The 24466-nt window shown below is 38.0% G+C and overlaps 1 protein-coding gene across 2 annotated transcripts in view; it reads left to right on the top strand.

The window, feature by feature from the left end:
- The window catches only part of TPD52 (tumor protein D52), a 242260-nt gene that overhangs the window by 126114 nt on the left and 91680 nt on the right, over positions 1 to 24466 (top strand). Inside the window, exons 2-3 of one of the 2 annotated variants that reach the window (XM_064267864.1) lie at positions 23083 to 23124; positions 24277 to 24458. In XM_064267864.1, the coding sequence (XP_064123934.1) occupies positions 23083 to 23124; positions 24277 to 24458 (224 nt within the window). The remainder of the gene's footprint in view (positions 1 to 23082; positions 23125 to 24276; positions 24459 to 24466) is intronic. The other variant, XM_010588367.3, reaches the window with a different exon arrangement.

Raw genomic sequence — 24466 nt, 5'->3', positions numbered from 1 at the left:
GTTCTGGATTCAGATAGTCTTAATTTAAATCCTGGTTCTTCTATCATTTAATAACTGTGTTTCCTTGAAAATTACTTAATAACGTTTATCTCCTTTTTGGTTTTTATAAAGGTAAACCCTGTGTCATGTGACTATTATGAGATTAAATGAATTCATTATTTTAAGCACTTAGCCTAAGTGCCTAACAATAAACACTCATTTGTCTCTGGGTGGTGCAAACAGTTAACTTGCTCAGTTGCTAACAAAAAGGTTGGCAATTCACGGCTACTGAGAAGTGCCTTGGAAGAAAAGCCTGGTGATCTACTTCCAAAAAATCAGCCTTTGGAAACCTTATGAAGCACAGTTCTACTTGAACGCACATGGGGTGACCATGAGTTGGAAATGACATGACGGCAAGTGGCATAGTATCGTAGACGTTAGTTCCACTCCCGTCTGTAAGTTTGCCCTGCAGTGGTGACTTGTGTGTTATTGTGATGATGGAAGCTATGCCACCAGTGTTTCGAATACCAGCAGGGTCACTCATTGTAGACAGGTTTCACTAAACTAGGACAGACTAGGAAGAAAGACCTGGCAATCTACTTCCAAATATTAGCCAGTGTAAACCTTATGGATTACAACAGAATGTTGTCCAATTCACTTGCTTTGGTTACATCATCAGGTGGGATAAATGGCTGGTGGAGGACATCATGTTTGGTAAAGTAGGAGGCAGGAAAGCGTGAGGGAGATGCAGGACCCAGCAGTGTTGTGTTCCATTGTACATAAGGTTGCCATGAGTTGGAGTCGGATCAGTGGCAGCTATCTGTCTATAGCTACTGAAAGTTGCTGTATTCAATTAAGTAAAACTTTGAATATTTTCACATCATTATGTATCAATATATTTTCTTCAAAATATTTGCTTGGTATACCATAGTGTGGGTGTAGCATAATTTATGTACTCAGGCCCTCATAAATGAGCATTTAGATTAGTTCTAGGTTTTTCCCCCAATACAGAGAATGCTGGAGTGAACATTTACATGTCTCTGCATGCTCATGAGAGCTTATTTGTGGGATATATACTGAGTCAGAGTGTCCACACAATTTGAGTTTTGGTAGATAGAGCCTGCTTGCACCACACTTGGCATGCCTGTTTCCTCACACCCTTGTCAGCATGGGGCATTGAATATGGATTTTCTTGATATTGGGCAACCAAAACAAAATACAAACTGGAGTTATTCCTCACCCCTGATTTCAGAATTTGATTGGATCAAAAAAACTGCATGTTCACATTTACTGACTTCATAATAAGTAAATGCTATTAATTTAAACTAAAAAAAAAAAAAAAAAAGATTTGTACTAATGAAGTACTACCTTTATGTGACATACATTGGAGTTCCGTGCAAGATCTGGAGCCTGGTGGCACAGTGGTTAAGAGCTCAGCTGCTAACCAAAAGGTTAGCACTGAGCCACTCCTTGGAAACCTCATGGAGCAATTCTGCTCTGTCCCATAGGGGCGCGATGAGTCCAAATTGACTCTATGGGAATAGGTTTGTTTTCCTTTTGGTTTATACAAGATTTCATTTGTAAAATGGTTTTTGCTTAAAAAAAAATTTTTTTTGAAAGTAAACAGTTTGCCGTTTCCTAAACAAATCATTATTCCTTTACCTTTGCACATTCCCTTGAAATTAGTTTTCCTGCTTGCAAATTCTATTGTAAAAGTCAACTCCTATTAGGCCTTTGTGATCTCACCAATCAGATGAAAGCTCCTTTCAAATGTGCTGAGGCTTTGTTTTATACTACCTTGCAGCTCTTAAAATTGTTTTAAAGTCCTTCGTGAACTTGTTTTATCCTGTTTTTTAGATTGTAATTCCTGGAGATCAGGGGTCATTTTTTTATTCACCCTTCCGTCCTCTGCTTATTGCCTTGCACAGAAGTAGGGATTGAATACATATTTGTTGATTTGAATTGAGATTAAATTTAGAGTTTGATGCTTGAATGTTAATGAAATGAAATGTTAATGAGAACGTCTCAGGTGGCCTATTATTGGATTTAAAGATATGTATATATAATGATGACAGCTCAAGTGGTACCCAGCTGATTTAATTCTGATATTCCTTAAAGTGCAGCTTCTGTATCTATAGTGCACCTCAGAAATAAGTGATACTCATTAAAAGCCAATCAAATTGCCCTTAAAAAGAACATGTTCCCTTCAGGCAGGAACTTAAGTAAGGGTAGTTCATCTCAAATCTGTTATCCTAAAATTTCAGGCATTACTTTAAAAGGAACTCAGGTTTAAATGACCTGTGACATTGTTGTTCTGTTTGGGGGTTGGTAGGTTCCAAGCTGAATATCCTAAGCTCTGTTTTCCACTTCTTTTTTCCTTTGGTTTGCATGCAATTCTTCTGCTAGTTTTTTGTGTGGTTTTCTTTGAGGGTTGAGACAGAATCCTATTCATTTTTGCAACCAACATAAAACATACTTATGTGTAGAGGAACTGGTAAATGTTTGCTAAACACACACACACACACACACACACACACACAGAGTCAGATACCTTCTCCCTCAGTTTGTTTGTCTGTTTTTGTTTTTTAAAATATTTTAAAACTTCAAACCCTTGTCTGTCACTTAGACAGTAGAGATTTGTAGAAGCAGCTGACTTGGAACTGTGCCATATGTAGTGGAGCATCCCAGCTCATAGCCACAAGGTGGCGATAGTTGAGCAAAGATTGGGTTTTTCTGATTTATGAATATTACTCTTTATTAACAGTAGAGGGTGGCATATCACCTTCAGCGCAGAAAAAATGATTTGCAGAGGGTTTTTGAAGCTAAACAGTAGAACATTTTATTGTTTTAAGATGGAGAATAACATTTTACTATTTGGGCTTATTTATGTAGAATTCTGATATAAGACAGTTTATAGTTTAACCTTTTTTTAAACAATGTAGTGTAGATAAGATTTCATGCAAATATTTGAGAAATGTGGTTTTTTTTTTTTCCCAAAATACTATCGCAGAAAACACAATATTTAAATCAGATATTTAGACTTTTCGGAATACTGGAAAATAAAAAATGTAGGTTATTTAAAGTATTTGTCTCAGTATAAGGGGAAAAATTATTTTATTTGTAGTATATGGTTTAAGTCCACTAAATTCTTATAGTAGCAAAATTTTGTTTTATTTAACCGTTTGTTTTTGTATCAGTTTTATATCGGCGACTTAAGCATTACGCTAATGTTTTAAAAACTATATTAAAGAAACATTGAAAACTGTTTCAAGTTTTAGCTATGGTGCCAGATGTTCTTTGCATTATAGAATTCTAGGAGAGTTATCTCTGAGTAAATAATAAAAATCTTAAATGTTGTTTAGTCAAACAGTAGACTCTTAACATTCTCAAAGGATATTTAGAGGAAATGATCAGTTAATATAAAAACAATGAAAGAGTGAATTGAAGTATACATAATTCTCTGGGGGAAAGTAGGTTTTTCTCAATACGTACATATGCTTGTAAGCAGGATTATACTCTTCCTAAAAGAAGTGTCCGTTCTGGACGTATTTTGTTTTATGGGTAGTCATGTACTCTGCTCGTACACATCATACTCTTTCATGACTTCCCAAGCTTTCCCTGCTTGTACATCTCTCTCAACTCTCATTTTTTGCTCAGAAATGCCTCTCCCTTCTTTCAGTATGTTTGGGTTTTTCGTTTGTTTATTTACTTTTAAAGGTTATATTAAAATTCTCTCTTTTGATTATGATAATTTTTGTAAAACGATTAGGTCTTCAAATTCGTTTTTATCTGTTGGCATTAAATAACAAAAGAAACTACACTTGAAAGGAGCCTGGTTGGTAGGGATTTTAGGATAAAATTAATAAAAAGTTTTGATTCAGGCTACATTTTGCCTCCCTTTTTAAGGACCATGAAGGTTCTCCCAAGGAGCCTTGGTAGTTCAACAGTTACACGCTTGGTTGCTAACTGAAAGGTTGGCTACAGCTCCGCAGGAGAAAGGCCTGGTGATCTGCTCCCATAAAGCCATTATAGCTCAGAAAAACCTATGGGCAGTTCTGTTCTCTCACGTGGGTTCTCTGTAAGTCAAAATTGACTGACAACACACAACAAGGTTCTGCAGCCTTGAAACTGCTTTTTTTTTTTTCCCTTGATACAAAATATGTAATAAAACTTCAAGTGGCTTTTTCTATTGAGGACTAATATGTAATGGCAGGTGATATTTTTAAAACTTTTATTTGAAGAGTAAATCAGATATACAAGAAACACATGTTTAGAATTCACATTATTATTTGCTTGGTCACTATTGATCTTTCTAAATTGGCAATTGTTTAGCTCATGAGATCATTAGGAGCCCTGGTGATGCAGTGCTTAAAGCGCTGTGCTGCTAACTGAAAGATAGGTGGTTTGAACCCACTGCTCCTCAGAAGGAAGCTGTGGCAGTGTGCTTCTGTAAAGATTCACAGCTTTGGAAACCCTCGGGGCATTCTGCTGTCCTGTAGGGTCACTAAGGTGTGTTCTGTCTTCTGTTTTCTCTTTTTTATTGTTTTACGTGCATCAGCATATTTTTAAATAGACTTTATCTTTAGAGGTGCCCTGGTGGCAAAGTAGTTAAGAGCTCAGCTGCTAACCAAAAGGTCAGCAGTTCAAATCCACCAGCCACTCCTTGGAAACACTATGGGGCAGTTCTGCTGTGTCCTGTAGGGTCCCTATGAGTTGAAATCGACTCAACGGCAGTGGGTTTGGTTTTTGGGTTTTATCTTTTACAGCAATTTTAGATTTACAGAAAAATTGAGAATATAGTACAGAAAGTTGCTATATACCCCTTGTCATGGATTGAATTGTGTCCCCCCAAAATATATGTCAACTTGGCTAGGTCATGATTCCCAGTATTGTATGATTGTCTACCATTTTGTCATCTGATGTTATTTTCCTATGTGTTGTAAATTCTATCACTATGATGTAATGAGATAGATTAGTGGCAGTTATATGGATCAGATGTACAAGATTAGATAGTGTCTTAAGCCATTCTCTTTTGAGATATAAAAGAGAGAAGTGAGTAAAGAGACTTGGGGACCTCATACCACCAAGAAAGCAGTACTGGGAGCAGAACACGTCCTTTGGACATAAGATTCCAGCTCTGAGATGCCCCCAGACTAAGGGGAGACTGATGGATCGTAAGGACCTTCCTCCAGAGCTGACAGAGAGAGAAAGTCTTCCCCTGGAGCTGGCTCCCTGAATTTGGACTTGTAGCCTACTGGACTGTGAGAGAATAAACTTCTCTTTGTAAAGCCACCCACTTGTGGTATATCTGTTACAGCAGCACTAGATGACCAAGACACCCCTTTACCCAGTTTCCCCCTATTATTAGCATCTTAAATTTTAAGTATGGTACGTTTATCACAGTTAATGAACCAATGCTGAGACATTATTGTTAACTAGATTTCATGACTTCTTCATATAGCCGAAAACTGGAAACAGCCCAGATGTTCTTCAACTGGTGTATGGTTAAACAAACTGTGGTATATCCATAGCATGGAATGCTACTCAGCAGTGAAAGGAATGAATAATTGATACATGAAATAAAGCGGATGAATCTCAAAGGAGTTATGCAGAATGAAAAAATCCAATCCCCAAAGGTTACATACAATGTGATTCCATTTATGTGGCATTCTTGAAATAACAAAATTGTAGAGATGGAGAACAAATTAGTGCTTGGCAGTAATTAGGAATGGAGGGATAGAAGAGTGGTGGGGAGATATAAAGGGCAACCAGGGATCCTTGTAGTGATGGAATTGTTCTGTATCTTGACTGTAGTGATGGACATACAAACCTACACGTGTGATTAACTACATAGAATGAAATACACAAATGAGTACATTGAAACTGGAGAATCTAAATAAGATTGGTGGCTTGTATCTGTGTTGATTTCTTGGTTGTAATATTATACTATAGTCTTATAAGATGTTTTCATTGAGGAAACCTGAGTAAAGGGCACATGGGACCTCTCTGTATTATTTCTTAACAACTGCAAGTGATTCTATAATTACCTCAAAATAGAAGGTTTGATAAAATAAGGGTTCCTTTCACTGTAAGGCTCAGCACTGGTTAAGACCAGTGACTTCTGTAAACATGAGCCCATTACCCTTCATCATTTCCTGTAAAATGAGTTCCTTGGTTAGAAGCACTGCTATGTGGAATACCATGACAGTGAATAAAGAACTCTGTTAGTCCACAGATGGTGGTTTTGGTAGAAGTGTCGTGGGCAGGGAAAGTAAATCCATGTGAAGAAAGTAACTGTTCCAGTGATGATACGTCTCTGTCCTTTCCATATAAAGGAGCCCTGGTGGTGCAGTGCTTAAGAGCTTGGCTGCTAACCAAAAGGTCGGCAGTTCAAGTCTACCAGCTGCTCCTTGGAAACCCTATGAAGCAGTTCTACTCTGTCCTGTAGGGTTGCTGAGTTGGAATGGACTCAATGGCAATGGGTTTGGTTTGGTTGTTTTTTTTTTCCCCCATGTAAAAGTGGTCCAATGTAATCAACCTGCCACCAGGTGGCTGGCTGATCGTATCAGAGAATGGAAGCTTAGTGTTGGTTTCTGCTGTTTGTCATTTAGCAGTGGCTGTTGCCAGGTGAGGAAAGAAACCCTGGTGGTGTAGTGGTTAAGTGCTATGGCAGCTGACCAAAAGGTCAGCAGTTCGAATCCACCAGGCGCTCCTTGGAAACCCTATGGGGCAGTTCTACTCTGTCCTGTAGGTTTGCTACGAGTTGGAATCGACTTGATGGCAATGGGTTAGGTTTTGGGTTTGGTAGTCAGATTAGCCTTGGTGAGTAGAAGTGAGTGTTCCTGAGTCCATGTATAACCTCCATCCCACAGAAATGCCACCTTGGTGAAATTTCTGGGAATCCAGTGATCTGGGGCATGTTGAGAAACCTCCTACCACTAAGAAAGAAACACATCCTTGCTACTGTGGCCACTTTGTTCTTGAACCTATAGGGTTGCTATGAGTTGGAATCGACTTGATGGCACCTAACAACAACAGCAACAATATAAGGGCAGGAGTGGCTGAGGAAAGAGACTGACTGACATTCACAGGGCTGGTTATGTTGTCCACCTGGTTATTAAGATTCTTTTCTGCTGAGGTCATTCACATGCAACTCATTTAGCTTCTCACTCTGCCCTTTAGAGAGGTCTGTCCACAATCTTTTTCTCCCAGCATTCTTGTCACCTGTTTTCTACTCATGTTCTGTGTAAGCCACTGATCAACCAGCAAAATCATTAGCCACTTCCTGTAAGTCAATATAGATCCATACCTTGGGCCACTTCTCTTTCCAGGCAAAATGAACATTCAGGTGCACTGCTTAAACATCTGCCCACTGGGAAGGATATTTATCACTGTGCTTCCGGACCATTCCAAGTTGAGTCTGTGGTATTGCAGCTATTAATTTTCAGGTAGTTTCACCATATTTTGCAGAACCATCTATAAACCAAGGCCAGAGTGATTTTTTTTTCCTTTTCCCTTAGTCACCTGATCAAAGTGAACTCCTCCTGAAGCTGTTGGTGCAGATTGAGAAGGAGAAGGCAGTGTAGCAGGAGTATTAGTCATGGGCATTTGGGCCATTTGTATCTTCAATACCTCTTTGAGCCAGATAGCCTTTGTAACACTTCCATTCGATCGTGGAATGCTGCTGCGCACATCCAACTTTGTGCCTGGCGGGTCAGACAACGTTCAGTTCACAATGGGTCTGTGGTCCAAGGTTCAGTGTATTTAGTCACAGCAGCAAGTCAGAGGCTGTTTCTCAAAAGGAGAGTGGTTTCTTCAGAGGATGGCGTAACTTTGCTCCAGATAGGATCTGTACTATGCTTTACCTGTGGAAGTCTGTCACAGAGTCTCCATTCTACTTCTTTATTCTGCTACAGCCATTTCCAAGCACCATCATACCTGCTGGTTGTAAAGTCCGAATAGCAAAATAGGTTGCCCGGCAGAGTGAACCCTTTACAGACCCTTATCTTGTTCTGGGCTCCACTCAAAACTGCCAGCTTTTGGTTTACTTGGTAAAAGGATCAGAGAAGCATGTCCAAATGAGGTATTTGTTGTCTCCAAAGTTTAAAGAGGCCCAGGAGGCATTGTACTTCTTTTTTACTGGTAAGAAGAGGTACCTCAATATGTATCAGACCACTGGACGGCTAAAAATTTCTCCAAGGCCCCTGTGTTTTTATGGGATTTATTCCCCACCCTCTGGGGTGCATACGTCTTACCATGTATCTAGCGTAGTTGCTACATCCTGTCCCCTGGTCCAATCAGCATGAGTAATGCACCAGCATGATGTCCAATGGAATGGAGTGGCACCCAAAGTCCCTGTAGACTAGATTATGACATAGAGCTGGAGAACTGATGTAATCCTTTGGCAGGACAATGAAGGTATGTTGTCTTTACTAACAAATCTAGGAAAAGAAAGCATTTGCTAGAGCAGTAATTACATACCAGGGGCTGGGAGATATTTGATATTCTTCAGCTATGAATCCACATCTGGAACAGCAGCTGCAATTGGAGTGATCACTTGACTAAGTTTAATACAGTCACTCATTTTTCTCTAAAATCCATCTGTTTCCTGCACAGGCTAATTAGGTAAGTTGAATGGGAATTTGGTAGGAATCACCACCCCTTGCAAAGAATGGGAATTCCAGAACACTTAATTGTGCTGACGAGGAACCTTTACAAAGATCAAGAGGCAGCTGTTCGGATAGAACAAGGGGATACCGATTGGTTTAAAGTCAGGAAAGGTGTGCGCCAGGTTTGTATTCTTTCACCATACCTATTCAATCTGTATGCTGAGCAAATAAGCCAAGAAGCTAGACTATATGAAGAAGAATGGGGCATCAGGATTGGAGGAATACTCATTAACAACCTGTGTTATGCAGATGACACAACCTTGCTTGTTGAAAGTGAAGAGGACTTGAAGCACTTACTGATAAAGGTCAAAGACCACAGCCTTCAGTATGGATTGCACCTCAACATAGAGAAAACAAAATCCTCACAACTGGACCAATGAGCAACTTCATGATAAATGGAGAAAAGATTAAAGTTGTCAAGGATTTCATTTTACTGGGATCCACAATCAACAGCCATGGAAGCAGCAGTCAAGAAATCGAAAGACGCGTTGCATTGGGTAAATCTGCTGCAAAGGACCTCTTTAAAGTGTTGAAGAGCAAAGATGTCACCTTGAAAACTAAGGTGCACCTGACCCAAGTCATGGTATTTTCAATCACATCATATGCATGTGAAAGCTGGACAATGAATGAGGAGGACCGAAGAAGAATTCATGCCTTTGAATTGTGGTGTTGGTGAAGAATATTGAATATACCATGGACTGCCAAAAGAACAAGCAAATCTGTCTTAGGAGAAGTACAACCAGAATGCTCTTTAGAGGCAAGGATGGCGAGACTGCATCTTACATACTTTGGACATGTTGTCAGGAGGGATGAGTCCCTGGAGAAGGACATCGTGCTTGGCAGAGTACAGGGTCAGCGGAAAAGAGGAAGACCCACAATGAGGTGGATTGACACGGTGGCTGCAACAACGAGCTGAAGCACAACAACGATTTTCAGGATGGCTCAGGACCAGGCAGTGTTTCGTTCTATTGTGCATAGGGTGCTGTGAGTCGGAACCGACTCGACAGCATCTAACAACAACAACAACAACAACATCTGGTTAGTGAGTTCCCCTCGCCTTCCCTCCCCACCCTTGTAACCATCAAAGAATGTTTTCTTCTGTGTTTAAACCTTGAGTTTTTATAGTAGTGGTCTCATACAATATTTGTCCTTTGGTGACTAATTTTCACTCAGCATAATGCCTTCCAGATTAATCCATGCCGTGAGATGTTTTGCAGATTCATCATTGTTCTTTATCGTTGTGTAGTATTCCATTGTGTGTATGTACCATAATTTGTTTATCCATTCCTCTGTTGATGGGCACCTAAGTTGTTTCTATCTTTTTGGTATTGTGAACAGGGCTGCAGTGAACATGGGTGTACACATATCTATTGCTGTGACAGCTCTTATTTCTCTAGGATATATTCCAAGGAGTGGGATTGCTGGATCATATGGTGCTTCTATTTCTAGCTTTTTAAGGAAAAGCCAAATCGATTTCCAAAGTGTTTGTACCATATTACATTCCCACCAGCAATGTATAAGTGTTCCAGTCTCTCCACAACCTCTCCAGCATTCATTATTTTGTGTGTTTTGGATTAATGTTAGCCTTGTTGGGGTGAGATGGTATCTCATTGTAGTTTTGATTTGCATTTTTATAATGACTAATCATTGTGAGCATTTCCTCATGTGTCCATTAGTTGCCTGAATGTCTTCTTTGGTGGAGTGTCTGTTCATATCTTTACCCATTTTTTGAGTTATTTGTCTTTTTGTTGTTGAGGTTTTGCAGTATCTTGTAGATTTTAGGGATTAGACCCTGAGTGGATATATCGTAGCCAAAAACTTTTTCCCAGACTGTAGGTTCTCTTTTTACTCTTTTGGTGAAGTCTTTTGATGAGCATACATGTTTATTTTTGGGAGCCCCCAGTTATCTGGTTTCTTTTCTGATGTTTGTGCATTTTTAGTAATATTTTGTATACTGTTTATGCCATGTATTAGGGCTGCTAGGGAACCATTTTCAACTCAGACTTTTTTTTCTAATAGTTATTTTATTTCTAAATAATAGGCTAATACTGCTATTTCCTTTTTTTTTTTTTTAACTTTTTAATATGGCAGTTATCAGATATACACAGTAGTGAGAGTAGTGAAATTAACCCCTATGTACTCATCACTCAGCTCCAACAGTTATCAACATTCCACTAAAAAAAAAAAATTCCACTAGACTTATTTTATTTATTCAGTCTCTACTAAATTATTCTGGAAAATCTTAAACACGTACAAAATTAGACAAAATAGTATAAGGAACTTCTGAAACTCCTCATTTAGCTTCACCTATTATTAACTCCTGGCTTGTTTCGTTCACACTCTCATTTTCCGTGCATACTCATCCTCCCCCAGTTATTCTGAAGCAAATCTCGGATACCGTATCAACCTTTTTCAATCAGTATTTCAGTTGTACACCTGTGTCTTGAGTTATCCGTTTAAGATATCGTTTATCAACTTTTTGCTGTGATAGGCTAGGATTTGGCACATGTGCATAAAACTTCTGCCTCTTCTTCTCTCAGTCTTTTTATATCAGTATTTTAAATTCCTCCATTTGTTGTCTTGTAACTCTAAGTCATATCCTTATAGCTATAGTTCTTGTTCCATCGATTATAGATTGTATCTGACTCTCCACTTAAAAAATATACTTACGTGAATACTTATAGACAAATATTTGAACATGAGATCCACTCCTTCAGTTTTTCACTCTTTCCACATTCCGTCTCTAGTCATTTGTGATTGTACATTTTTGTCATTAAGGGTGTAATCCTCTACATTTTGTGCAACAATTTAGCCTTTTTTTCTAAACGTTGAACACTGCATTATGTTGCATTAAAAGTTCATTGCGTATCTAAGTGATTGTATATAGTGCTTATGTATTTTTTTCTTGTATAGTTATTTGTTTGCCCTAGAGTTTGTAATTGTCTTTATTCTTTCCTTACACTGTTTGCTTTGATCAAATCTTTGGTTGTGTTTCAAGCTCATCATCAGGTCCACTTTTTTTCAAGAGACCTTCCGTTAGGACCCCTACTCCCGTCCTTATTAACTGCTCGTATGCTGGTTGTGCAGCTGTCATTTTGACTATTTTCTTTACTATTTATCTCTTGCTGCACAACAAACCACCTCAAAACTTAGTTCTCCACTATACAATTTATTCAATTTTTTTTAAAGAAGAGAAAATTTTTAGTATTACATTTATTTATTTTTGCTAGGGTGATAAATACCTTACTGTGAGATATTGTGTGCTTGGCAGAAGATTGACTGTGCTGTCTATGTTCTTTTAATTATTCCACTTGTTTTCAACCTCTCTTCTCGTTCTGCCCCTTCATTATTTGTGCCATGACAAAGTCCCACACCTTTATGGGATTCATCAAGATAGATTGGCTTTTTTCGTAGCCTCATTCATTCTGCATATATTTTCAGCTGTAGTTTTCTTCACTCTGAGTCATTAATTACCACTCTTTTACATGCTTTCTGTCCACTGGGAAGTTGTTGTTATCTCTTGTATGCTTTTGGTCTCTACCCTGCTTTCTTCCCTGTTAAGGGGTTATAATTTTTTCATTCATTTTTTTACCATCATTTAATGAAATGTCAGGAGAGAGATAAATTTAAGTATTGACTCTGCCATCTTAAAGGGTTGAACCACTAACCATTTACTTTAAATAAAGTAACATTGTTATAAGCATAACATTTATTGGCTAGTGTTGAGGAAATGAAAGCTATCACAGCACAGTCATTTTAAAATTACTTGTCAGAAAATAAGCATATCGAATTTTTTTCTTGCTAGCCACTATGAGTGGAGCCCTGGTGGCACAGTGGTTAAGAGCTCAGCTGCTAACCAAAAGGTCAACAGTTTGAATCCACCAGCTGCTCCTTGGAAACCCTATGAGGCAGTTCTGCTCAGTCCTGTAGGGTCACTATGAGTTGGAATCAACTTGATAGCAATGGGTTAACCACTATGAAGTAAAGTACACATATCATTGCATTATTTTTTTATTGTTTGCATTAAAAGAAGAAGCTGGGTAGGATGGTATCTTCCATTTTTATTATTACTTTATAAATCCTCTTTGTATTTTGGAGTATTTAAGAATTCCTACTATTTAAAAGTTGGAAGAAAATTTATAGGTGGTGCAACCCTTTTATTTTACAAATGAGAAAACTGAGATCCAGAGAGGTTATATAATTTATTCAAGATTTTTTAGCTATTTAATGGCCTAGTAGGTTAGTGAACTCAGGTTTTCTAAGTATTTCTGTTATTCTGCTGTATTATTATTTTTTTTTTCCTTTTAAGCTTTTTATAATGTTTGTATTTCCCCTCTTCTGAAGGAACTTGTATTTAAGAATTACTGGTGGCATAGTGGTTAAGAGCTTGGATGCTAACCAAAAGGTCAGCGGTTTGAATCCACCATCCATTCCTTGGAAACCCTATAGGGCAGTTCTACGCTGTCAGGTTGTGCCACTATGAGATGGAATCAATCAACAGCAGTGGGTTTGGTTTTTGTGTTTTGGTTCAGTATACCGTACAGTTTTGAACAGGAAATGTGATACTCATTCATTAATAGAGGCAGTTGGGCTAGTTGATGTCTTATGTTTCTTTTAGTACTAATAGCCTCTGATTCCAAGCTGTCAATTAAATATTCTCAAATAAATGATAATTCTAATATACAAGCGCTTATATGTATTACAGAGCCCTGGTAGTGCAGTGGTTAAGTGCTTGGATGCTAACCAAAAGGTCAGCAGTTCGAGCCTACCGGCACTCCTTAGAAACCCTATGAGGCAGTTCTACTTTGTCCTGTAGGGTCACTATGAGTTGGAATTGACTCCATGGCAACGGGTATGTGTATTAAAATGTTTAAAGTAATATATAGTCATTGTTTTCTAGATTTTCTTCAATATATAGTATGAAGAAGAAAATAGTTCTGTACAGAACTTATTGCAGTTAACATTTGGTGTATTTCTTTTGAAGGATTTATATCTATATATTATCACTCTAATCACATGTGTAAATTTATGTATATGTCAAAATAAATATGTGCATCATTGTAAACTACCTATCAGATATGCTATGTTCCAAAAAATTTTATGGGTACCACAAATCTAATAAGTGCAAAACTAAACTTACTATCTTACATCTACTCACTGCTCTTCCACCTCATGCATAACTCCCCCTTTTCCTTCACTTTCTTGCTGTACTATTTGGTAAATACCTCTGCATCCCTCCTGCATTTCTAGGACACTGCCTTAGCGTAGGTTCATTATCGTCTCTATCCTAGCTAATTGGAGGAGTTTCTCAATAGTTTACCTTCTTTCTATCTTTTTTTCTGCCTCTAGTCCATCTTGCATACTGCTACCAAAGTTTTCTTTTTAAAACAAAGAATAAGTACTGTTACCTCATTGATGAGAAGCCTCTTTTGACTCCCCACTGTTTACAGGATAATGTCTAGCACTTTTAGTCTTGGATATAAGAGTCTTCACAACCTAAATAAGGGTGGCAAATGTGTTGAGCAACTTTTCTGAATTCCAATCTCTGTTACCAGGTTGTTGCTTTAATTCTGCATTCCCCCTACCATTTCACATCTTTTCATATCAAGGTACAGAACGGAGGCTGGTTCACGGTATTCACTCTAACAGTCAATGGTTATTTGACTAATGCATGAATTAATGTGGCACTGGTCCCAGTACCTCTAATCCCTGGGAAAGTCCTACTCAATCTTTAGGCTTCAAGGGGAGAAAATAGTACAGCAGAATAACAGGAATGTTTAGGAAATCTGAGTTCTCTGACCAGTTCTTAAAGGGAGCAGTCAACTCCAAGTTACCTGCTTTACCTATGACAAATCTTTTTTTTTTTTTCTTTTTTTGGTGTTTTAAGTGAAAGTTTACAGCTCAAGTTAGTTTCTCATATAAAAATTTATACACGCATTGTTATGTGATCCTAGTTGTTCTCCCTATAACGTGACAGCACACTCCTCCTTTTCACCCCAGATTTCCCGTGTCTATTCAGCCAGCTCCTTGATCCTTTCTGCCTTCTCATAACCACCTCCATACAGGAGCTGCCCATTTAATCTCATGTATCTATTTGAACTAAGGAGCACACTCTTCACAAGTATCATTTTGTGTCTTATACTCCAGTCTGTTTTTTGTCTGAAGAGGTGGCTTAAGGAATGGTTTCAGTTCTGGGTTAACAGAGGGTCTGGGGGCCATGTCTTCTGGAGTTCCTCCAGTCTCAGTCAGACTATTAAGTCTTGTTTTTTTACTAGAATTTGAGTTCTGCACCCCACTTTTCTCCTACTCCATCAGGGACTCTCTGTTGTGTTCCTTGCCGGGACAGTCATTGGTGGTAAGCTGGGCACTATCTAGTTCTTCTGGTCTCAGGCTGATGTAGTCTCTGGTTTATGTGGCCCTTTCTATCTCTTGGGCTTGTATTTTCCTCGTTTCTTTGGTGGTCTTCATTCTCCTTTGTTCCAGGTGGGTTGGGGCCAATTGATGCATCTCCTATGACAAGTCTTTGAAGGAGCTTTATAGCATCATTTTTCATAAACAGGGTCAGACACTGAGCCCCATGATGTACTCCCAGTGGGTGACAGTGTGCCTACAATCTCTTCAGCCTGCATCAGCATGAGTGAAACTAGCAATGTTGGTTCAGACACTTTACACACTCCCTGTTGTCAACATGGATTGCGGGAGTTGCTACATTTATTTTTAGAAGTTGTTTGACAAGTAAATGAGTTCAGCTTGGCTTGTGCCCTGAGAATTCAGAGATGCTTCTAGACTGTGATTTTTGAAGGAGGGCTTTGTCTGATTATTTGATACGCTTCACAAAATTCAACGAGCAATAATGAATGTACAGTTTAAAAACAAATTCAGGGTTAATCCAACTTTTTTTTTCTTTTTTAATTGTACTTGAGATGAAGGTTTACTAATCCAATGGTTTTATGCTTTTAGTGAAATATTTTCACTCACTGAAAACACATTGACTTTCATTGCAAAATGTAAAAGTGAAGGCAAAAATAATGGAACAGAAAGCAGTGGCATCCTATTTACACTTATTTGAAGGTCTCCTTTAAAAATGATTGTTCATGATTTTATAAAGCTTATAATGTGAAAAATATTTCACAACAGATTTACCAAAAACTTGTTAAATAATCTTATTGAATAGTTGAGAAAAATCTTTTTTTCTGAAACCTAGGGGAAATACCACTTACTATCTACAGCACTGGGTATCTACTAATCTTAGCACAAACATCTCTTCACGATTGTAAAAGTGATTGTTATTTTAGGAACAGGCCATAGTGATGGCTGAATTATCTCTAATAAATGTTTAAGTACTGAGTTCTCTATTGGACCTTTCTGTGATCTAAGGCTGTTTTAATTAGACCATAGCTTAAAATGGAAGCCACCTCCTCCCACCAACAAATAAAGCAGAGAAAGAGGAGGAAACTTGATCAATATCAACTACAACGAAAAAACAACCCAAACCCGTTGCCGTCGAGTTGATTCTGACTTATAGCAACTCTGTAGGACACAGTGCAACTGCCTCATAGGGTTTCCAAGGAGTGGCTGGTGGATTCAAACTGCAGACCTTTTGGTTAATAGCTAAGCTCTTAAGCACTGCGCCACCAGGACTCCTAATATCAACCATAGAAGTGAGGTAATATGAAAGCAGGTCATAGGGAAAAGTGGGAAGGACTATCAGGAGTCATTTGCAGACAGGGAAAAGAGATTAAAGGTGTCCTGTATTTTGTTGTTAGCAAGTGGAATGACCTTGTTCAAGGCCTATGGTCTCTCTTGTTCTTAGCTATCTGTAAAACTAAGGCAGTACCTTATACCATACACAAAAATGAACTCAAAATGGATCAAAGTTGGTTAAATCTAACTTAGAAGGAAACAGATGTAAATCTTTAGGACCTTGGATTTGGCAATGAATTCTTAGATATGACACTAAGAGCAGAGGCAACGAAAGAAAAAGATATATTGGACTTTATCAAAATTAAAAACTTCTGTGCGTGAAAGGCCATTATAAAGAGAGTGAAAAAACACAGAATGGGGGAAAATATTTGGAAATCATGCATTTAATAAAGCATTAATATTCAGAATATATAAAGAACTCCTACAGCTCAACAACAACAACAAAAACCCAATTAAAAAAATGAGCAAAGGACTTAAATAGATGTTTCTCCAAAGAACATATACAAATGGTTAACAAGCGGATGAAAAGAAGCTTAAGATCATTAGTCATTAGGAAAATGAAAATCATAACCACGATGAGATACCACTTCACTCCCACTAGGATGGCTGTTATCAAAATAAAATACAAAATAACAAGCATCAGTGAGGATGTGGAGAAATTGTTAGTGAGACTGTAAAATGATACAGATGCTGTCAAAGCAGGTGGTTCCTCAAAAAGTTAAACGTAGATTTGCCAGATGTCCCAGCAATTCCACTCTTGGGTACATACCCAAAAGAGTTGAAAGCAAAGACTCAAAGAGATACTTGTGTAGAAATGTTCATCGAAGCATTATTTACAGTAGCCAAAAGGTGGAAATAATCCAAGTGTCCATCAACAGATTAATGGATAAACAAAATGTGATATGTCTATGTAATTAAATATTATTCAACCAGAAATGGAATGAAAATCTGATACGTGCTACAACATAGATGAACCTTGAAAACATTATGCAAAGTGATATAAGCCAGACACAAAAGGACAGAAAATGTATGATTCCACTTATATGAGGTATCTAGAATAGACAAATTCATAGAAACGGAAAGTAGAATCAAGGCTACCAGGACCTGGCAGGGTAGAGGAAGAGTGGGGAATTATGGTTTTATGGGTACAGAGTTTCCATTTAGGATGATGGAAAAGTTCTGGAAATAGATAGCTGTGATGGTTCTCCAGCATTATGAATATACTTGCTACCACTGAATTGTACACTTAAAAATGGTTAAAATGATAAATTTTGTTGTATATATTTTTCTACAATTTTTTTTTTTAACTAAGGCAATAAAACCATAGACTGTGTAATGTCTTTTCCATCCCGAATATTATATGGATTTGTATCTTTATACATAATGTTTATTATAGTTATTAGTTGTCCTTGAGATGGCTCCAACTAATGACAACATCATGTACTACAGAACAAAACATTGTCCAGTCCTACACACCATCCTTATGATTGTTGGTATGCTTGAGTCCATTGTTTTGGCCACTGTGTATTTTGAATGCCTTCCAACCCAGGGGGCTCATATCAGACGATATTCTGTTGTGATCTATAGAGTTTTTACAAGTAGATTGCCAGGCATTTCTTCCTAGCCTGTTTTAGTCTTCAGCTCCTCTGAAACCTGTCCACCATGGGTGACCCTGCTGGTATTTGAAATACTGGTGGCATAGCTTCCAGCATCATAGCAACATGCAAGCCACCACAGTAAGATAAACTGACGGATGGGTGGTGTATACAAAGTTTAATACAAGAAATTTTTATGGAGCACCTGCCATATTATAGGCACTGAGTGATTAACAAAAAATAAATTAATCAAGTTAGGAAGACATAGTTCCTGTTTTCAATGAGCCATGCTTAGCAGTGTTTCCCAGTTTAGGGTGGGAGTCAATTTTGGTCTGACTCACTTAATGTTGCACCTCTTTCACAGCTGTTGTGACAAACAAAAATGCCATTCCCCACACCCATTTACAAATGGTTTCAAAAGGGGAGTGGATGAGGAAGGTAGCGTCACTTCCGGGTAAGAAACACTGATACAGAACTGTGAACAATAACCATAAATCACATTTTGAAAAAAATGAGTATCTGTTAGGACAGAGAAAAGTTAAGTGGTTATCAGGTTCTTGGGGAAGGGGAGGGAAAGACTGATTACAAAGGGGCAAGAGGAAGCTTTTGGTGGTGACAAAAATGTCTGTGACTTACAGTGGTTGCATGTGTCAGAACTGATAGAAATATATAAAAAAGTGAATTTTTCTACATGTAATTTATACTAAAATCTGACTTTAAAAAAATAAGTGTGACGTGTGTTGTCATAAAAGTACAATTTAAAGAAAGTTTTTGGAGGGCATAAATGAAGTTGTAGTAAATTCTTACTGGAATAATGTTAAAAAGAAGTGCTGAATCAGTAGTTGGTATTTCCTCACTTAAAAGGCTATCAATGATATTTTCCCAATGTCTAAAAGCATTGGATAATTTATCCATTCCATTTATTTTCCCTGGAGACTTTCCTCCCACAATACTCTAACTTGCTGTACTGCTCTGGATTGATGCTTTTAAGTCTTACTGCACGGCTATGACCTGAGACTCCCCTTTGCGATGGTCCTGAATTAGACCCTTTTTTCTTGGATCTCATGTCTTCCTGTTCATTTTGCTGAACGTCTAGTTGCATTCTAGGAATGAGTAACTTTTTCTGGCTACTGCAGGTCTTAAGTTATCTTTTATGTATCTTCACAGTTGACTGAAGTTTTGTTGGGTTTAGAATTCCAGATTGAAAATAATTTTCCCTAAGAATTTTGAAGGCTTTGGTTGCTTCATTGTTTTCTAGCTTCCATTACTGATGCTGAGAAATCTCGTAACTTTCTGATTCGCTGTCTTTTTGAGTTGTTTTTTTTTTTCCCTAGTGGAAGCTTTAAGGATGTTTTGTTTATCCTCACTATTTTGAAATTTCACAGTGATCGTATGCCCAGATGTGGATCTTTTCTTGTTTTCCCAAGAACTCGATGGCTTCTTTCAATCTATAGAATTTTATCTTTCAGTTCCTGGAAATTTTCTTGTATGATTTCTTTCATAATTTCCTCCTCTGTTCTTTTTCTTATTTTCCGTCTTCTTAGAACTCCAATTAGTCACATATTGGACTTTATTTAGCCCTTAATTTTCCTTATATGCAAGTTTTTCCACCTCTATTTTTATCTGGGCGCATTATACAATTTCATTGAAGTAAAAGCTTACAAACTCCTACCTGGAACCTATAAATTTGGCTGCTGCAGCCTTGGTAGCAAGGAGGGAGAGGGGATCTGAAGGTCCCAACTGAAGGTATCTGAAGGTATAGTTGTTTCCCTCATTTCTGTTTTCAGCCCAAGCCACCTTACCTCCCTCAATGTGAGTTTTGTTAGTCAAGTTTGCTACTGTCTTTCTCGTGAACTCCATCTGTCCCACCTAAAGAAAGTTGATATATTCATCTTTATCCCTCATTTTTGTCACTCTCTCATGTCACTTGCCTTGGCAGGGTAAAGAAAAAGGTCAAAACCTTAGCATCCGTTTTTCAATGGTTGTTAACCATTGTTAGCCTGAATATCGTAATCAGCCTTCTCTCAAAGGAACCTATGGCCCTTTACCAACTGCCCTGGGGGTAAAGGAAAACCCAGACCTTGATGACTTTTGGATAGAGGGTCTAAGCTGACACAGATTCCGGGGAACCCAAAATGCCATCTCAATATTCTTTTTGAAATGGGGCCTTATGGAAGACTCTGTGTTGTTGTTGTTGTTGTTTAACTCTAGTGAATAAATAAGTCAAGCTTCTAAAGAGATTTGCTTTTTTACTTCATTACCAAATTTTGGTTCAACTTCGTTTAGTTGTAACGCTTAGAGAATGAAGTATCTTATGAATAAACGTTTTTCCCCTGTGTTTTCATTAAATCTTTATAAAATTGATATATTTTCCCTTATTTAAATACTTAAAATTAATAGTTCTGTGTTTATCGGTTTCATCAGTACAAGATCCATTTTAAAATATTAAGGTTATTCAGGTTTGATGTCTTTAGATTTTACTTAGTATTTTTCTGGATATATATATATATAAATATTATGTATAATAAATAGTTACATTGTACATATAGGTACCATATATGTAGTGTATAGAGAGAGAGAGAGAGAGGATGTGTATGGGGCCCTAGTGGCACAGTAGTTAAGTGTTTGGTGGCTGACCAAAAGGATGGCAGTTCGAATCCACCAGCTGCTCTTTGGAAACCCTGTAAGACAGTTCTACTCTATCCTATAGGGTCACTATGAGCTGGAATCAACTAGAAGGCAACAGGTACAGGTATGGCGTGTGTATGTATATACACAGACATACATATATAAAGATACCAAACTGAGTAATTTGAGCAATTTGCAAATATATAACTCACTTTCCTCTTGAGTAGGAATTTTAGAATCAGGTTATTGTCAAGATTCTCAGTCAAAGTTCCCAGCTTCCTGAATAGAAACTCTAATTTTTGGAGTAATGTAAAGAAAAGACTAACCATCTGTATTCTTCTTTTTACTTGTACCCTCCACAGTTATAAGCAGGAAGAGACCCCTGAGTTTATACTTTGTCTCTTCTCTTGAGCAGTGCTCTTCTCAGCTGCTCTGGTGGCAGCTGCTGTGAAGGTTAGTGGTTGCAGCAGAGGATCAGAGCAGCTGCTGTTATGGATTAAATTGTGTCCCCCAAAATGTGTATCAACTTGGCTAAGCCATGATTCCCATTATTGTGTGGTTGTCCACCATGTTGAGATCTGATGTGATTTTCCTGTATATTGTAAATCCTAATCTCTGCCTGTGATTAATGAGGCAAGGTTAGATTATGTTACAGATGATTAGGGTAGGATGCAACACCCTTACTCAGGTCACGGCCCTGATCCAATATAAGGGGCATTTCCCTGTAGTATGGCCTGCATCACGTTTTATCTTATTAGAGATAAGAGGAGAGAGAAGCAAGCAGACAGAAGGGACCTCATGCCACCAAGAAAGAAGCGCTGGGAGTGGAGCCAGGGTCCCTGCGCTGAGAAGTTCCTAGACTAGGGGAAGATTGATGATGACGAGGACCTTCCCCCAGAGCCAACAGAGAGAGAAAGTCTTCCCCTGGAGCTGGCATCCTGGATTTGGACTTCCAGCCCTCCTACTCTGTGAGAGAATAAATTTGTCTTTGTTAAAGCCATCCACTTGTGATATTTCTGTTATAGCAACCCTAGATAACTAAGATGGCGGCTCCCGTCAAGGGCTCTTATTGCTGACGTCTTAGTATTACTATCCTTGCACTACCTCTAGAGGGCAATTCATGGCTGTGTCTCTGTTGTGTTTGTAGGATATTTCATCCTTGGCTCTCTGCAAGAAATAGCTATTTTATGAAGGTACTTACATAAGATCCCTTAGTGTTATACTGTGTAGAGTTAGAAAACCAGTGTTATAACTCATGGCATAACACTTCTGGCTACCCTTTCAGCGTTTTTTGGCATCTAGATCTACTATCTTGTCTTTGGTTGAGAATGACCCTTATGTGCTAAGAATTCATTCCCAGTGTGTTTTCACTGAGAGTTCGTTACCATTCCCTCCCTCCAGCATCTAAGGGACTTGGCATCAGCCAAATGATTTGACTCTTTTTCTTGAGGCAGAGTTATAGACTTGTGATCCATGGTCCAAATTTGACACCTAGATGAGTTTTACCAGATTTACAAAATGAAAAACTTTTTTTTTCTGACTTAAAAACACTTAAAAATTGGAAATTTTGTATTAATGTATGAACTTCTGGCTTTTATTGGAAAATCAAAAGATGTGACAACTCTGGACTTGAATTGCAATTACACCTGGAGCTGAGTAGTGTTTGTGCCTTTCAGAGCAGACACATGTTCTACTTACCAAGCTCCCACATGGCCTGGCGTTGTGTTTGTAACCCCTGGAGTGGTTCATGTATTAAAATTAAGTCATAAATACAGTTTTGTAGCTTTTAAATTAAATATGCTATTGAACTCTTAATAATTCTTCTGTAAATAACAAGTGGTAAATTCATTTCAAATATAGGTTGTAGGAATCAAATCAAATTAATATTCCTCTGTGATTAGCTCTCACAAATAGAAACTTAGTATTTTCCTTACTTTGAGGTAAAGTGCGCACACACTGCACTACACACAAACGAAAGATGAGTAGAAGGCACAAATTTGTAGTCATGAATTTCTGAAAAAACATGTATGGAATTTTTGTTTTGTAAGTAAAAAGAAAAGAAATAAATTATACTGCACGTATGTTTAGTCATACTCAAGTAAGTTTAATGTATAAAAGGACTCCTAGAAAGTGAGTGGCACAAAGAGATTAAAGAGGCTACCTTTCCTTTGTAATTTTACTTTAGGAAAAAGAAGACAATTATGACAAGTTAAAGTCATTTAAAAGTACAGACTGTCCCCAACTTACAAACAACTTCCGTTCTTAAGTCTGTCTTCAACTCTAATTTGTACCTAAGTCAGAACAGTTAGGTACAGTTTGTACCTAATGTCAGTTAGTCAATTGTTAGTATAGTGTACCTTTCTGTGCCTAAAAAACATTAAAGAAACACTTCCATATACGCTAAAACATCTTTGACATAAAAAATACAGTGTCTTAGTTTTCTAGTGCTGCTGAAACAGAAATACCATAAGTGGATGGCTTTAACAAACAAATTTCTTTTCTCACAGTTTAGGAGTCTAGAAGTCCAAATTAAGGATGCCAGTTCTAGGGTAAGCCTCTCTGTCTCTGTCAGCTCTAGGGGAAGGTCCTTGTCTCATCTGAGCTTCTGCTCCTGAACAATCTTCGTGTGACTTGGCATCTCTCTTCTCCCATCTCTGCTTATTTATCTTTCTTGTTTAATCTCTTTTTTATCTCAGAGGAGATTGATTTAAGACACACCATACCCTAACCCTGTTTTATTAACATAACAAAGACAGTCTATTCCCAAATGATATTATAATCACAGGCACAGAGGTTAGGATTTACAACACATGTTTTTGGGGGACACAATTCAATCCACTACATACAGTAATAATAAGAATAATATTTTGATGCGCATTGCAAGGTAGCACCTGTTTGTTTTTACCTCAATTTTTAATATAATATATATAATAGGTTTAACAGGGGTTGATTCGTAACTGTCGGTTGTACATAAGTCAGACATTTGTAAGCCAGGGAATGACTGCCTGTGTTATGTAACAAGACTCATGTTCAGACTGATAATTGTGATGAAGGGCCCTTAATCATTTTTAACTTAATGATTATTTACATCTGCATTAAAGGAATAGCCCCTTTTGCTAAACCTGATTTAGAAGGCATTTTTGCAGATGGTCAGTAATAGGAGTAAAGTTAGTCCCTTTCTTAGATGCCCTCCTCAAGTGCTCAAACTCTGACTCTCTCCCGGCTTCCCACCCCCCATGCTGGAGGCTTTGTACCCAAATGCTCTCCTTACCCTGCTCAGGACCACAATTCCTGCCATCCCCCACCAAGCACACAGGAGGAAGCTGAAAAGGATACCTAACTTCTTAAAGCATGATTCCACTTAAAATTTTTTTTATTGCTAAAAAGTATGAATTTACAGATTTTCTTTTGCTTTCTCCTTTGAGATTTTATTGTATCATACCTTTGGAGTCACTGGGTGGTGCAAATCATTAAGCACTCAGCTACTAAGAGGTTGGTGGTTTGAATCCATCCAAAGGTGCCTCAGAAGAAAGGCCTGGCAACTTGCTTCTTAAAGATCCTTGCCATTGAAAGCCCTTTGGAGCTTAGTTCTATCTGAAACACATAGAGCCCCCAAGAGTTGGAACTGACTCGATGATGACTGGTTTTAGTATACCTTTACATTGAATTATAAGCACATGAATATCTCTTTTCATATTTAGGGTTCTCCAGAGAATGTGGAATCCTTCGCATCTATGCTGAGATACTCGCCTCTTACACAGATGGGACCTGCCAAGGGTAAACTGGTCATTGGACAAATCTTTCATATTGTGCAAAACGATCTTTATATAGATTTTGGTGGCAAGTTTCACTGTGTATGCAGAAGACCGGAAGTGGATGGAGAGTAAGTAG

Source organism: Loxodonta africana, chromosome 14 (genome assembly GCF_030014295.1).
Source record: "Loxodonta africana isolate mLoxAfr1 chromosome 14, mLoxAfr1.hap2, whole genome shotgun sequence".
NCBI lineage: Eukaryota > Metazoa > Chordata > Mammalia > Proboscidea > Elephantidae > Loxodonta > Loxodonta africana.
Note: the sequence above shows the minus strand (reverse complement) of the source record. Positions and strands in the feature narration are given on the sequence as shown.